At 33.7% G+C, this 17,154-nt stretch overlaps 1 protein-coding gene across 3 annotated transcripts in view; it reads right to left on the bottom strand.

Moving 5' to 3' along the window:
* Positions 1–17,154, bottom strand: part of PCMTD1 (protein-L-isoaspartate (D-aspartate) O-methyltransferase domain containing 1) — a 38,534-nt gene that overhangs the window by 11,537 nt on the left and 9,843 nt on the right. For 2 of the 3 annotated variants that reach the window (XM_006901605.1, XM_006901604.1), the window contains exons 2-3: positions 16,995–17,097; positions 3,378–3,549 (exon numbers count right to left, since the gene is read on the bottom strand). In XM_006901605.1, the coding sequence (XP_006901667.1) occupies positions 3,378–3,549; positions 16,995–17,097 (275 nt within the window). Of the gene's footprint in view, positions 1–3,377; positions 3,550–10,183; positions 10,376–16,994; positions 17,101–17,154 lie in introns of those variants that run through there. The other variant, XM_006901606.1, reaches the window with a different exon arrangement.

The following is a 17,154-nucleotide window of genomic DNA, read 5'->3' on the forward strand; positions in this document are numbered from 1 at the left end:
ACACCATTGCTCTTCAGTACTTTGGAGAGGTCCCTAACAGCAGACTTTCCCATGGCAATGCGCCTTTTAATTTCCTGGCTGCTGGTGCCAAGATTCTTGACTGTGGAGCCAATGACCTGACAGAGCATGGAAATTATTAAACAGTATCACTAATACCACACGCAACCATGATCCTGTTGAAGATTATCAAAAAATGACTGAAACAGTACATCAGCAGAGAAATGCTAGATGTGCAAGGTGGTGTAGAAGAGGCTGTGGAACTAGAGACATCACAGACAATATTAGATAGATCTTAACTGAAAGAGAGTACCAGAAGAATGTCTGTTTTTCACTGACTATGCAAAAGGCATCTGACTCTGGATCACAAAAAATTGTGACTAACTTTAAGAAGAAATTCCAGAACACTTAATTGTGCTCCTGTGAAACCTAAAGTTGGACCAGGAAGCAGCAGTCAGAACAGAGCAGGGAAACACTGTACAGTTCAGGATAAGGAAAGGTATATACACCAGGGATGCATCCTACCTCCATACCTTTTCAATCTATATACAGAACAGATCATTTGGAGGCTGGATTTTATGAAGAGGAATGTGATATCAGTACTGGAGGGAAACTTATTAATCTGCATTATGCAGATGACACAACAATGGCTTGCTGAAAATGAAGAGGACATGAGGCGTATGCTGCAGCAGGTCAAGGACTGTAGTCTTCAATGTGGACTGAAACTTAACATTAAGAAAACAAACATTTTCATTACAGGGCCAACTGGCAGCTTTATGATAAAGAATAGATTGAGATTGTTAACAATTTCAGCTTGTTTAATGATAACCAACACTCTTGGCACTAGCAGTCAGAAAAATCAAAAGATGAATTGCATTTGGAAAGTCTGCTTTCAGGGACCTCCCTAGACTACAAAAGAGCATTGTTGTAATTTTGAAGAGTAAGGTCTGCTTGATACATATTATGGTCTTTGCAATTACTTGCTATGCATCAGAGAGCTGGACAATTACTAAGGATGATAGAAGGATCAATGCCTTTGAGTTGTACATACCATGGACTGCCAGGAGAACAAAGAGGTCAGTCCAAGAGAAGGCGAAACCAACCTGCTCTCTGGAGGCAGAAATTTTGAAAATTTGTCTCCCATACTTTGGGAACATGGCCAGGAGAGACCCATTCTCCAAAAAGAACATCATGGTTGGAAGGGTGGAGGGACAGTGCAGGAAAGGAAGACCCAGGATGAGCTGGATTGACTCAGTAACTGGAGATGTTGGATTGGTTTTGTCAGAGACGCTAAGATTGGCTCAGGACAGGGCAGAGATTAGAGCTGTTGTACACAGCATAGCTATGAGCGGAGGCAACTTGACAGCATGTAACAATAATAACACCACCACCACCACCACCATGTAAATTTTGTTAGCAGAGCATTCTTCCCATCTTAAGTAAAGCTAAAAAAGGATAAAAAAAAACAACACAACCCAAGTAATAATTACGGTATTGTAACTTCAAAGAGTTACGAAAATTCTTATCATTACAAATTATTAATCATTACTAAGTAAATATTAAAATGCAATTGTACTTAAATATATATGAATAGATTTATAATTTTAAATGTATAAATTTATTATAACTATATAATACAGAACACAGAATTATATCCAAGTTAATATTTAATTAATAAATTTAGATTAAAAATAGTCCTTAAATAGTCAAGTAATTAAATATTTGGTGTAGGGGCTATGATGGAGAAAGGATTGAGGAACCCAGGAGGATAAAACTAAAAAAAAATTTTAAAAAGCAACTGTTTTTAAGATTACAACAGTAATTCGCCTTAGGAAAACAGAACCTGATAGTTGCTGTTGTCAAGTGCAGTACTGACCATTAATAATACAGGAAAGGCCTGCCCAATCTTGTTCACTCCTCCTATCTCTTCTAGGCTTAAGCCTACAGCTGTAGTCAGATTGCCTCTTTGGTTCACTGATCCTCTATACTTTACCAATCATCTTGTCTTTCTCAACATGGTAGCATGCCCATAGTACATAAAATGCAGTCTAGCTATCCTCACGTTGAAGCAATATTCTGGCTACACGTCTTCTAGGATACAACTGTTTGTTCTTTTGGCATATACTAAACGGTCAATTTAGTATATTTGTCACATCACAATTCAAAAAGATCAATTCTGTGGTTTTTCTTTTTCACTGCCCACCTTTCACATGTGTAAGAAAACGTAACATACAACATAATGACATAAACATGCTGATTCCAACCTTCTATTAAGTTTCTAGGACTGTAAATCTTTACAGGAGGAGACGGTCCATCATTTCCTATAGAGAAGTTGGCAGATTCAAATTTCTGACTTTTTTTACACTGCTACCATAGTTCTTTCACATGTATATGACAAGAATGAAAATATTTTGGCTTAGGCTGGCCATACCTTAGTGCTCAGAGCGGCATCACTGAGCTTGAGCAATTTAAAGAAGTCCTTTAAATGAAGATTTGCTGCAGATTTGCCCAGGGAAGTACATCATTTGATTTTTCCCCCGCGCTGCTTCAATTTCATTTGTATCCACACACAAAAGAACCCTAAGCATCTTTTTTTATCAAGCAAAATACTAGTATGTCACCAAATATCTTTTACAAATTCTAAAAGAAAAAGTACTTAAGTTTTTTGGTTGTTTTTTATTTTATTACTTTTTGTGCATGTACTGTCAAATCAGATCTGACTGGTACAGGAGGAAATTGTCCCTCCTTCTCCCGCAGAGCATCTGGTGGATTTGAACCATGTACCTTTGGGATTGCAGTACAGCTTCTTGCCACTAGGCCACCAGAGCTCCCCAGAACTTAAGTTTCTAACATATACCCAGTGCTGTATAATTTTCACTGACAAATCCTAAGCTGTGTTCTCATCCCCTGAAACACTGCTAGATTCCAAACTTTCTGCTGCCTTTCCTCCTAACAAAATAATAAGGAAGTAATAAAAAGAAGCTTTTAGTTATCTTTGTAATTATTCTAAATTACATGGGCTACGGATTCTGGGCTCTTTCCTGTCCCACCATCTCCTTACATCCTGCCCAGAATCATCCTGGGAGTACATCCTCAGACATACTTTCTTAACCCAGGCTATTTGGTGCTCAGTTGGGGTGGGGTGGGGGAGAGACAGTGTGAGCGTTCACTTGTGTGTGCATATGTGTAAGGAGTATCTACAGTAACAATTCACAAACATTAACACGACTATATGATAAATATCTGTCTCCTTCATTCAAACTTCATTTTGCTCTTAAGTATAAGGCATGATACCTAAAAGTATTTTCAATAAATGAAACAAAGTTAGCACAGAAAAGACTACAAGTTTGCTTCCTAAGCAACAGGACTGTGAAAATTACCTGATCCTCTATAGGCATTACTAGAATGCCTCCAACTTTTAGTAATATTTTCATGTAGTTTTCATGGTCTTTCTGAACACCAGCTCCACAATAAATTCGATCATATTGATGGCTGTCAGATGCTATCTGGAGGCAATTGCCAACCACAAATGCAGGTTCACAAAACTCAAATCTGCATGGAAAAACAAAGTACGTTTTTAAATTTAAACAAAATATTATATCCAAATATCAGTATGAACCAGTTCTTAAATAGTGAAGCTACTAAAATAAATTTTAAGGATATTGTTTTAAAACTCAAAATTTAATACTGGTTCAATGTATGTTTTTATTATCATCTTTTTAAAGCATTAAATCATTATCTCCTTAGTGCAGCCTAACATATGCTTTAAAAAAAAGAACATAGTGAAAAGCTCATTACACTATCAACATTAAGGTGTCTCCTACAAATGATTTCTAATACTAATGAGAAGTGCAAGGGTCAAACAAATGACAAAAAGTATCACTTCACACTGTCCTTTCCAAAAAAGTGTGAAGCCAGTGGAAAGGCCAGAGCTTGTGCACTATTCATCTGAGTGTGACACTGTTGCCAAGGTTAACATACAGAAATTTGTTCAGAGGACACCAGCAGCCCGACCTATATTATATTCTCTTGCAACCACTAAAATTAGGACTATTTTCCTAATAAATTCTGGCTGAAGAATGTGCAGGAATGAGCCAAACCTGAATGGTGTCTTTTGGTATTGCTGGTTTGGCCTTTATGATCTCATCTGAGAAACAAGAGACATGCTTTAAGGAGAAGGTATTTCAGCTAGGCTACTCCTTTCTGGTTACAGTGTTGGTTCATATATGTTAAACTTTAAAAATTATTTAGGTTTCTATTTTATAAAAATTTTAATAAAACGGAAAGTAACATCTAATATGTAACATGATTAAAACACCAAGATAATAATAAAATATATAATCTCTAAATTAGTTTAATATCCTTTTAATTGGATTAAAGATAACAGCAAAATCAAGCTATCAGTTGAAAATTAAATAAAACACATTACAAGCTTTAGCATGCAGTGAAAAAGAACATTTATTCAAATAATATTTATTAAATATTAAATATTTATTAATCACAATAATTTTTATTTCATAAAATATACTCTGTTCCTTAGTAATTAAAAGCAGGCACATTATATTTCTATTAAAAATCAATGAAAACACAAACATATTGGGAACACTGACTAAAGTTACCAGAATTACTGCCCTTTCCTTAACTCTTTCATTTCAGCAGTGAAACAGAAATGGATTTAGCAGTGTTTCAATATCCCTGCACTTAAAGTAGCTCATGGTTCATTATTTCTTTTACTAACCACTCCTCACTATTCACATTTTTTAAGCCTTGTCCATGCATATGCTCCCTACTACAGAGGTACAGTCAAGCCTCTTGCTGTGTCAAGTGAACTCACTGGTGTTCCACATTAAGTTGCCTTTCCAGACTCATTGATTTTCTGACCCATGATCCTATTCAACAAACAGCCAGGGGAAAGTACTTGATTTCTTACAGGCATTATCTTAAACTCTTCTGAAACATTATCTTAAACTGTTCTGAAACTCTCTTTTTAAAATATTCTCTTTCTAAAATATTTTCGAATTTTTACTCTTGATCAATGTCTACTATTCTTTAAGTTACAAATATTAGCTTCTGTGAATTTTTTTCCCCCAATACTTCTTTCTTTTCCCTGTGCTGTAGCACACAAAAAACTTTTATTAGACATTAGGGATTATTCTTTCTCATTTATGTTCAATTGAAAGTATGGCACTATCTCCAATTGTCTAAAATAAGGCCAAAATAAATGTGTTTTACAGCATCAAGTTAAATCATTTTTATCAAATTCATGAATGAGTATCCCTTAAAAAGGAAAACTTAACTACTTTCTGTAAGATCTCTCTAAAAAAATCTTTATCATAAAATTCCATTTAAATATGATACTTGAAGTCACTGTTCTAATTTTCAGGATGAATGAAAAGGATGTTAAAACAATCACAGAATTCTGAATTATGAAATTTCTTTCCTCTTGTAGGGGACCATCAAGTCAAATTTGACTCGAGATATACTCTCCCCAAAAATAAAAGCATAGAACTGCCCTATAAAGTTGTCTAGGTTAAAATTTCACAAGAGCGGTTCATCAAGTCTTTTCCTAAGAACATGCTAGGTGGGAATAAACTACTAACTTTTATCAGATGAGTGCTTAGTGGCTCAATCACCAGGGATCTGACTCTTATCATTAAATTTGTTGAATCAACTCAAAAGTATTCTTTACAGCTTAAAAGTTTCCTGATAGGAATACAAAACTTACGTAAGTATTATCTAGGAAAATACCATTACATAGAAACAACCTGCAAATTTAAACTTACACTTTTCATATTAAGGAAACCTGATGGCACCAGGGGGTATAGGGTAGATTGATAACTGAAAGATTGAGACAGTTTGAACCCTTCTTCAAATCCAAGGAAGAAATATGAAAATGTTGTTTAAAGATTTACAGTTTCAGAAATCTGATGGAAGTCCTCCAGAGTCAGAACTGACTTGATGGAAATTAACTGTTTCTCCTATTAGTTATACCCTACACATTCAAGCAAATGAAAAAATTTATTGCCCAATTCTAAATTCAACTGTGTGACTAGCCAACCTAACTTGTGCCAGTAATGAGTAGTTTTACTCAGTCAAAAGTATTAATTGAGCGAGGCTATGCACCAGTACTGAGAACACAGTAGCATGTACTTATGGAGCCTGCAAAACAAACAAACAAAAAAAAACCCAACAACAAAAAAACCCACAAAAAACCAACCAACCAAACAAAAAACCCAAACACAAACAAACAAAAAACACCAAACATACCCAAAACAAACAAACAAAAAGCCCCCCCCAAAAAAAACCCCAGTTAAACAACTGCACAAACTGAAGTGTCATTTACAACTAAGCGTTTAAAGGAATATAATCCTGAAAGAGTGAGCATTAAAAAAGAAAGACAGACTTTGAAAGTGAGAAACTGATTTAAAAGCTGTCACTACACAATATAATTGACATTAGTCATACATGGATACTGGGTACTTAAAATGTATCAAACTGAGATATGAAACAAATAAAAATTTCACCTGAGATTACAAAGATTTGTTAATGGAAATATATTAAAAATTTTTAATATAAAAATGTAATTTTTGTTTCAACAGCCACATAAACTATCCAATTTATGAAATAAACGGGAGCTACAGATTCTCCATAAGAGAAACAATTTATAAAAAGCATCTTCTTGACTTTCCTGTTATTTTTAAAGCCTCCTCTAAATTTTAATTCTCACTTTCTTTACTTATTATGGTTTTCAAAATATATTTACTAAGTAAGAAACCTTATACTTTTGAGGATGAACCAATTTTGAGAATAAATACAAATCTGGCAAATATGGTAATCACTAAGTCTCAGGACTAAAAGGAAAATCTTCCCAGAAATAGTGCATGCCTACAGCATTCTCTACACAATCACTGCACAATAGAGAATTAGTAAACATGCAGTCATCTCAGGATGTAGTATATGATCAAAAATCAATAGTACTCAAAGAAGAACTCGAAACTCAACTGAAAATACTGGGGGCTGGGACACAAGCCTACAGGCAATAATGAAATATTATTCAAGATGTTTCAACAAATTAATCAAGTGTAAGGGTTTAAAATAAGGGATATCATCACTGATAGCAGATGATTCTTGGTTGAAAGCAGAGGATGTAAGTAATACATTTTATTGACTATATAAAACATCCTTATCAATATATGAACATCTGAAAGAATGAGAATTCCAGAACATGTAATTGTCCCTGTATGGCAAATGAACCAAGAAGCACATGTTCAAACAGAACAAGAGGATACTGCAAGTTTCAGAATCAGGAAAGATGTGTACAGAGGTTATAGTCTTTCATAAAGAAATATCATGTATATTGATGAAATAATCCAACAAGTCGGACAATAAATTATTATCAGGATTGTACAAAGACATATTTAACAACACACAATATACAGATGATACAGCCTTGCCTGCTGAAAGTGATAATTTTAAGCACTTAATGGGGAAGACCAAAGACCATAACCTTCAGTATGGTTTGTACATCAATATAAAGAAAACAAAAATTCCTTACAATAAGCAACATTATAATAGAGAAAAGCCTGAAGTGGTCAAGAATTTAATTATACTTGGATTCACTATCAACAGCCATAGAAGACAGTCAAGAAATCAAATTACCTACTGCTCCGGTAAAAATGGACTACAAAAGACCTCTTTAAAGTGTTAGGAAGCAAGACATCACTTGAGAACTTAGGTTTGCCTTGATATTTTCAATTACCTGATATACATGTAAAAGCTGAACAACAGAGAAAAAACAGCAAAGAAGAGTTGATGTATTTTAATTATAAGGTTGGCAAAGGCAAATGAACATACAATGGATGGCCAGAAGAAAACTATCTTGCAGTAAAGGAAACTAGAAATTTAGATCCTTTGTTGTAAGAATGGTGAGACATCCTCTTACATAATTTGGCAAGTTAACAGGACAGACCGTCCCTAGAGAATGGCATCATGTCTGGTAAAAGTCAGTGAAAACAAAGCAAACATTCTAGGAGATAAACAATAACAATGACTTAACAATGGTCTCAGAGCTTCACAACAACTGTGAAGATGTTGTAGAATTGGGCAGTGCTTCATTCTTTTGTACACATAGTTGCTGGGAGTCAGAAGAAAATTGATGATACTTAATAACAAAGCATTTTCTGTATAATTATGAAGGTCAATATTTTATCAAACTGGTTACTGTTAATATCTTAATTTTACTTCAAGTTACAAAATAATTTTTTTCTCCTCCTAGCATGCCAAAAACCAAATGCAACTCACTCCTTTTAAAGAATAAATTAGCTAGTTCTATAATTAAAAAGCATGTTTCCCTCTTAAAGTTTTATTTGACTATTAGGAAGTAGCTGAGAAAACCTCTTCAAAGATTATCTTTCTGATGAGAAACAGAACAAGAGTATCTACTATAACTTATGTAATGTTGCAAAGGATAGCTGTAGAGAAAAATCTGTAAATTAAAATTTTTACTCTTGCAAAAGGGAGGGGAACTCCAGTGGCCTAGAGTGCATTGCAAACTTAAAAGCAAGTGATCTGAACCCACCAGCTGCTCTGCAGAATAAAGTCAAAGAATGTCTTCCAATGCAAAATTATTGCCTCTGGAAATGCACTGAAGGATACAAAGAGTCAACCATCAATTGGTTTTGACTTGACAGCACATGAGACACTCATAAATACATGAAATCTATAGACTACTATATATTTAAATACTGAAATCTTAAAAATTAATAGATTAGCTGAATGTAAAAGACAATATTCCAGAAGGATTGGACTCTTAAATTATTAAAACCGCAAAAATTCAAGGACACAAATAAAAATGAGAGAAAAAAAACCTTTTCAATGTTGCCTCTAAAATATTTAGAATATGACGGAGAAATTATTTTCAAGCACCTTACAATAAACTTATAATAGTGCCATTTTTCTAGTTATAGAAAACATGTATACCAGAAATAGTGTGCCCTCTGGAAATTACACTTTTGTATTTTGGCATTTTTCACCAAAACTACATGAACTCATCACATACATACATTATTCTATTATTCATATTCTTATGCCATTATTATTAAATTTATATGGATTATCTCTCCTAGTAAAATAAGAACTACATATTTCTGATGAGATATATAATTGAAAATCTTAATTATACAGTTTGAATTCTAATACTAAAGTTGTGTCATAATTTATCATTTGATATATATAATTCATAATCAAGATACAGAATGATCAAAATGCCACTATTTTTTAAAATGTCTATGATTAAAATTCGTTTGATAAATGTTCATAAATGTGCTTAACAATATATAAAAATAACGGATTGATCCCACAAAGAAAAGGCAGCTAGCAAAATAAACTACAACTTCTCTTAATTCCTTCAGGATAGAAAAGTTAAAGAAAAGAGTTTCTTTCACTTTTAGGTTGTAATTGTATTATGCTTATGCTAAGTTTTCACAAGCATATTTAAATCACTTATGCAGTATCTGTGCAATCTGGAAGACTGCAGAAATCAGCTTATATGAAGTTCTATGCTTACTATAAAACAGGATGACATTAAAATTTATACATATAAAACCAAGATTAAAAAGTGAAAAACTGAGCTCTGCTTCTTCACATCAACCACCCACTAAAACTAAATCTGAGAAAAAAACATTGGCAAGCAGTCCTCAATAGTTCATGGGTAGTTTTATTTCTACTTGTGAAAATCTGAATCATATTCTTTTCATAGGGTGTTCTGTTGCAGTTTTTGTCAATTTTTAAAAATCGTATTTTATTTAAGGAAGTTCATGAAAAATTTGTCCACAAAAAGTAATCATTTTTACACCTTGACGAAAATGTCTATAACACAACTTCTCAGATAGAGATCACTGATACTGTTAAATTGCAATATATTTACATAGAGAACAAAAATAAAAATAAAAAGTCTTAAAAATCTGTTAATAAGGATGGAATTCAATCTTCCGATTCCTAAACTTTTACTGATTTAAGCCTGAACAATGGGGTGGGGGAGAATCTTATGTATTTTTACTAAAATATATACTGGAAATCATTTACAGGAAAATCTCTCTCTCTCTCTCACACACACACACACCCAACACCACTTGGTATAGAACCATAAACCCTTGCCCAATATAACACCAGTATACTAATTACTTACCTTAACGGTGGGTTTCTTTAAAAGTGCATGTTGAAGTATCTTCATCTTCAGTTGTACAGATGCCTTCGTTCACAGCAGGGACCTTGCCAACTTGCCCATATAATTCTTTTGATAAGCTGCTAGGAGATCTGGGTGACCTAGCCTTGCCCTGCAGCTTCCCTCTTAGACGGATAGTCTAGGTCTAGGAGCTGACTGAGAGTAGAAAAAACAACATTCCCCTTCAATACACTGTGGAAGTAGGGGGTGCTGATAATTTGCACACCTAGTTTATCATGTGCAACAGGATGTTGTCATTGGAATTTCAAGGACATGGACAGGAAACCCACCTGATTCTCAGACCTCATCCAAAACAACCTGCCAAATGAATCACAGTAACTTCTTTTCCTTAACGCATTTTGTCAAAAGATACATTGGCAATTTCAAGAACTACAAACTTTTTAAAATAAGACAAAACTTTAGAACTTTCCTTTGTAAAGAAAATTAAGGGAAATGAGTTGGAAGTCTATTGATCACCAAACGTACTTAAAACTTTCAAGCTTCATAATCATGTTAATAATGTTATTGAATGAAATAGATAAAGACAATCTTTTCAGGTGTTTTCCATTACAACTGCATCAAAACTCATCCTGAAATAAATAATTAAAGTAATATTCAAAGATAAATGTTATGAGTAAATACGCAGTTTTCACTGAATTACTTTTAAAAGAAATCCTTAGTATTCCTCTTCTCCTTGCTCCCAAAAATTAAAAAAACATTTTCGTAAGAAATGAGGAAATGTGGTCAGTCTTATAAAAATGAGTCCTTGTGCACCTAAGTATTACTTTCCTAAAACTGTCTTAAACCATCACATTTTTTCATGGTCATTTCTGATAATTTCTGTCTCAGTATTTGAGTATTAGTGATAAGTAAAAAATACAATCTGTGAAAACTGCTATAAAATTACCTTCTGAAAATATCAGTACATAAGTCAAATATGTGACAAGTTCTTCACAATAATGCTGATTATAATGAACTACGTATCACAAAACTATTATTCACAAGAAGTACGCCATAATTATTTTAAAGTTGCAGCAAGATTAGTTATAAAGATGTCATTTAATTGTTCCAGTGGAAAAAAATTTTATGTGGAAAATGAACCAGATTGTTTTTCAAAAAAAACTAGGAAATAAGACATCGCCATAAATCAATAGTCTTCTAAAAATAATTTCTAATTTTTTAAAAACCTGTTTAAATTCTTAATTAAAACTCAAAGGAATCAATCTTCAACTCAGAGGAATGCACTCTCCTTTTCATTCACCTTTGCCTATAGTAATAATTCATGGGAAAGGGGACACTTTTTCGTGTACTTAAAACATCTAAACAGCACTCAAGAAATTAAAAGGAAATAATTAAAAATACAAGTGCTACTCTAACTTTCAAATTCTAGAGCTAAGTAGGATGAAATACACAAGCAGCAACTTACTTATGTGTGAATAATAAATTAATGCTTACATCTTCATAGTCAAATCAGATCTAAGTAAAAAGACTGACCAGCTCAGTTTACCATCTCTCTAATCCTTAGTTTTCACACTGGGAAATGAAGACATGAGTATCACTTCCAGGGCTATAGATAAAGTACACGGAATGGTCTATGGTACTCCCTGCATAGATCATACATATTGGCTGGGGTTTTTTATCCTTTTATTACTGTTTTCCTCAGTCATAAAATGACCCATCCATTTATGACAGACTGACTAGACAATGTTCTTCGATTTATGAAGAAAATCCCTAGTACATCAGCCCACACAGCACTCATTAGGCTATTAGTTGTTGCTGTTGTTGTAAATCATTGACTCCTTTAGGCTAATATGTTATTTCCAAAATCTCAGCTATATGTAGGAATGCTTTTCCAGAAAATTATGCACTCCACAAAGCATGCATTCTAGCAGGCCAAATCAACTATATAGACTGTCGTTTTGTGTTGTCGTTAAATGGAAACATAGCTGACCCACCAGCAGGTTTTCAGAGGCAGTAAATCACATGGGAGAAGACTGCTTATCTTTCTTCTGCGAAGCTATTGGTGGACTTGAACCACACGCAGTGCAGCTTCCCACCACTAGACCGTAAGAGCTCCCTGTATGTACATATACACATTAAATAATAAGCTATAAATAAATGTTACACTATTTTAAGCTTTTACAGGATAAAAGCTTTTAATACAGCCTCCTTTAACTGCTTAGAAAGATTATTTTGCTTACTGCATACACAAATATTATTTCATATAATCTGACCATTTCCAACTTCCTGTCTCAATCAAAATGTTCTATTTTTGAGAGTCTATACTAGAACAATGATCAGCAAACTATGGGTCATGGGCCAAAGCCAGCCTGACAGTGGCTTTGTAAATAAAACTGCATGAAACATACTATAACCCACTCATTTCTGTATTATCTGGGGTTGATTTTACATAATGAGAGTACAGCTGAGTATCTGTGACAGAGAGTTTTAACCTATAAACTTAATTTACTACTTTACTTCTTTTTTTACAAATTACATGGCTTTTAATGGAGGATCATTGAAATCAGTTATCAATGTTAAGAGGCAATTTAAGTAAATTTGAAAATATCTTAGGTATCAAAGCAATGAAGCAAAGTAAACTATTTCCTTCAATTCAGAGTAGCTGCTTCAAATCATTGCCTTTCAGTAACATTGTGAAAAATATATACAATTAGAATACATTTTTATTTAAGACAAACACTTCTTTCTAGATTCTGGTTTTCTATCCATCCTGTTTTATACACACAAAATGCCATGGACTTGTAATTTTTTTAGGTTATTTTATAGCATATATTCAGACACTGATTACTGATCTTTTCCCCAGCCTCTCCGGAAACTCTATGAACTTGGGAGAAACGATGAAAGTCAGACAAGTATTCAGGTCTTTCGTTCATAGGGTCACTATGAATCTTCTACAACTTGACAGAACTTAACGATGGAGAGAGCTCTGTTGGCCTAGTGGATAGAAAGTGATGCTACCAAATGAAAGGTGGGTGATTTTATTCTGTGGCCCTCAGGCCTGGTTTTGGTTTAGGTCAAACATTCTTCTAAGTGGTATAGCACTGGTTTGTCCATTTGCTATACAGAGGTTAACTCGTGGCTGCTGTAACGCTAAACACTGTGACACTGATGTGTCAAACGCAGTAATGGTTACCTATGGTGGACAGTGTTTGGTGGAGCTCCCAGATTAAAAAAGGCCTGAAAGCAGGAGTGGCATCCACTTCCAAAATAGCTTGCCCCCAGAAACTCTAAGAACTTGGAGAAACAATGGAAGTCAGTCTGGTCTTTTGTTCATAGGGTCAATGAGTCATGTACAACTCGACGGCACTTAACAATGGTCTTATTTGGGAATTCACTATGATGTTCAATGTTGTTGTTGTGTACCACCGAGTCGGAACCAATCCACAGCTGACCCTCTGGAGGGTTTTCAGAGTCAGTCAGTCGCATGGGAGGAGATTGCCCATCCTTCTCCCATGAAGCAGCTGGTGGCATCGAACCTCACGCCTTCAGGAATGTAATGCAGCTTCTGGTTACTAGGCCACCAGAGCTCCCCTGATCAACAGTAGATGCATATTAAAAAAAACAACCTAGAGTTGAAATCATAAATGACATTCAAATACTTTAGAAAAATGGCCTGATTTTAAAAAAAAAAAAAATCCAAAGCAACAGAATAAGATTTAAAATATATCTTTTCTATTTTAGTTATTGAATCTTTCCAAGTTATATATGATCACAGGTAAATAAATGTTAAACAACATACAAGCAGCAATTAATTTTCCCGAGTTACACATTGATAATTTAAGTATTTTAATGTATGACATACAATTAAATATAATTAAATCACTTGTAAATAAAAATTACTCTGCATGCTGTTTCTTAGGTTTTTGTTCTTAGTTCACTTCAAAAACTGAATATAAGTAGAAACATTATTGATAAGCATCAAGAAAACCTAGAAAGATATTCTGAAAAATCAAGTAGTAAAGTTACCCTTATCTTTACAATTTGTGCCACAAAACCAAATGACTGCAAAGAACAAAAAAACTACTCATCATTAACTGATTACTAAACTTTCACTGTTGCTACTTTCTGCAAAAAAACTTACCTATTTTTCTCCATTATTTGTTATTTTTGTAAGAAAGTTATTTTATAATCTAAAATACCACAACAATAATGAGACATTTGAAATCTAGAACATCTTTCCTCTCCCCAAAGCTACAAACTTATTAGTGATGTTGACAGTACAATAAGCCCTACAGGGTTATGAAGGCTATCTTTATGTACACAGATTGCCACATCCTTCTATAGGAGCACGCCAATCTATGGTGAGTGGTTCAAGTGCTTTAAACCACCAGAGACCAGCACTAGTACACTCACTATCATCTGTCCTCATGCCAAACTAGCATGAACTTGTGGGACAAAGTAGAACTACCTATCAGGTTTTCAACAGCATGAATTTTTAAGGAAACAGACTTTCCTCTTTCTCCTGTGTGGTGGCTGTTAAGTTTAAACTATTATCCTATTGGTTTACAGCTGAACACTTTGACCACAATAACACGAAGACTCAAAAAAACCTTGGATAGATTGTTGTTGTGTGTCGTCGAGTCAGAACCGACACATAGTTGACCCTCCAGTGGGTTTGCAGAGGCAGTAAATCACAGGAGGAGATTGCCCATCCTTCTGCTATGGAGCAGCTGGTAGATTCGAACCACATACCTTTGGGATTGCAGCACAGCTTACCACTAGGCCACAAGAGCTCCCTATAGAGTAATAAAATTTCCAGAAGGTTCTAATTTTTATACTAAGTTATTAATGTAAGAATCTATATTTAAAAATGCTATAAACTTCTGAAACAACTGTATCTTAAATTATTAGAATTAAAATAACAAGACAAAAATATTTAGATCACATTGTGTTTTATGATTTATCATTTAATGAATAACAAAATCTGCATAAAGCAGTAAAACAAAAGAAAACCAAGAAAGAAGAAACTGATCATTTTACAACTGCATGTAAACAAAGAAAATTTTTAAAACTTTAGAAACAGTATTTAAACAGACCTATTTCATGGACTATGTAATACTTTATCATAGAAGCATTACATCAACACAAAAATGCTTTACATAGTGACACAGAGAAAGAACTTCATTAATTCAAGATTCTTAACTTTGTTCTCAAGTTAATGACTCAAATGGCATGTTTTTCTGTTTTCAAGGACTTATGACATGAAATGTGTTAATATACAAATCTTAGAATTAACCTTAAAATTCCTTTTCTAAATTATGTATTAAAGACTATGTACACATTAAATTTTAAAATCAAAACAAGTACTAAACATAGTAATTCAATAAATTAAACAAATCTCTGTATTTATAGTAAACTATGTAGGAAACAGTCACATCTCTATCTTAAGGATTCAGCATACTACCAATCAAGACAGACACAGAAGACACAAAGTGGTGCAACATTTAATCTCAAATTTCTTAAGTAATTTGGGCTAAAAAACTATTTCCTCTTTATCAAACATATTTTTCTTAAGAAATAGAGTATGAACCAACACAGTAAGCACTTGAAAATACTATGAAATGTGAATTTAACTTTTTTCCCCTAAAGAAAGTGTAATTCAGCAAATCAATGCAAAAAATTCAAGTGATTCGCATTATTATATACTTAAATCTACAGAATTAATTACAGTAAAAAATAAAACATGGCCATTTTCTTTCTTATCTAGCCTGCACACAATCCTAACCTAGGTAGACAGGAGACCCTGCCTTTCACCTACAGTTTTTAGGACTTTGCTGCCTTTCTTCTCATCCAGCACAGTGGTATTTTGCTCCTGAACTAGTCTTTAAAGACAGGTATGGTAATGGCAAAAAGAAAAGGGGGAAGAGAGGAAGAAAATACACATTCACAGATATTAAAAGGTCTTGACTTTTCTGTCTTGGTGCTGTCCTTAATATTCATCTCTCAAGAAGAAATTCTAACTCTGGTCTCAACTGTCCCCAGTATCTCACCTTGAAAGCCCACTCTCACAAAGTCAAAATCGAAGTCTGAATGTGTGTTGCACCAAACCTTTTGTTACATAAAGTGACTATGCTGTAAACCTGTGCCTCCTAACCTTAAGGCTTTCTGTTAGTATTCAGAAAAATGAGTGTTGAAAATCCTCCAAATTTACATAATTTCACTGGGTTCATGGACTTCGCTGAAAGAGCTCTCTTCCATATATTATTATTAACACCGAGTTTTATTAACATTTTACTAACCAAACAGATTTTCCCATGCTAGCCTAAGGGCCGACGTGTGCAATAACTTTACTAGGGGATAGGAGTTCTCAGACACAATCCTATGACAAGATTTATAAATGTAGTTCTCTGTTAAAATCTCTTTGGATATACTACAAAGTAATGTTTTTTAAAAGTCCAGTTCCAGAAAAGTAATCTAATCACAAGAATCGTTACAAATTATCTTGACAAGGAAAAAGAAAAATACTGGATGTAGTATTTAACCTTACTCTATCAACAAAGTGACATCAACACAAAATTGTAAGTTATTTCATTTACTTATAACTTACTATACTGATTTATACAGAATAAAATTATAGCAAAGAAACACTGTCTTAATGCTTTTCCTTTTATTTTTATACATTACTTTTTACTGTGTCCCAATTAGCAATTCAGGGTCAATAAACTAATAAATTAGCAATAAACTAAAAGTGTTAACCAACAGGTATTACATATATCAAGTGTTTTCAAACAAAACTACAGATCCAAATACTTACTTATCAAAGCTATCACTATTTTTGATGAAGCTCTCCAGCTTTTCCTTGGCATATTCCACCACATCTGAATGAAGCTCAATTCCATGATTTATTCCAAAAGGACCTGCAATTGTAGTAGCAGTATTTTTTATAAAGTATTAATAATTGCCCTGACAAAGCT

This window comes from Elephantulus edwardii, unplaced genomic scaffold (assembly GCF_000299155.1).
Source record: "Elephantulus edwardii isolate Elephantulus edwardi_28Jun2011 unplaced genomic scaffold, EleEdw1.0 scaffold00338, whole genome shotgun sequence".
NCBI lineage: Eukaryota > Metazoa > Chordata > Mammalia > Macroscelidea > Macroscelididae > Elephantulus > Elephantulus edwardii.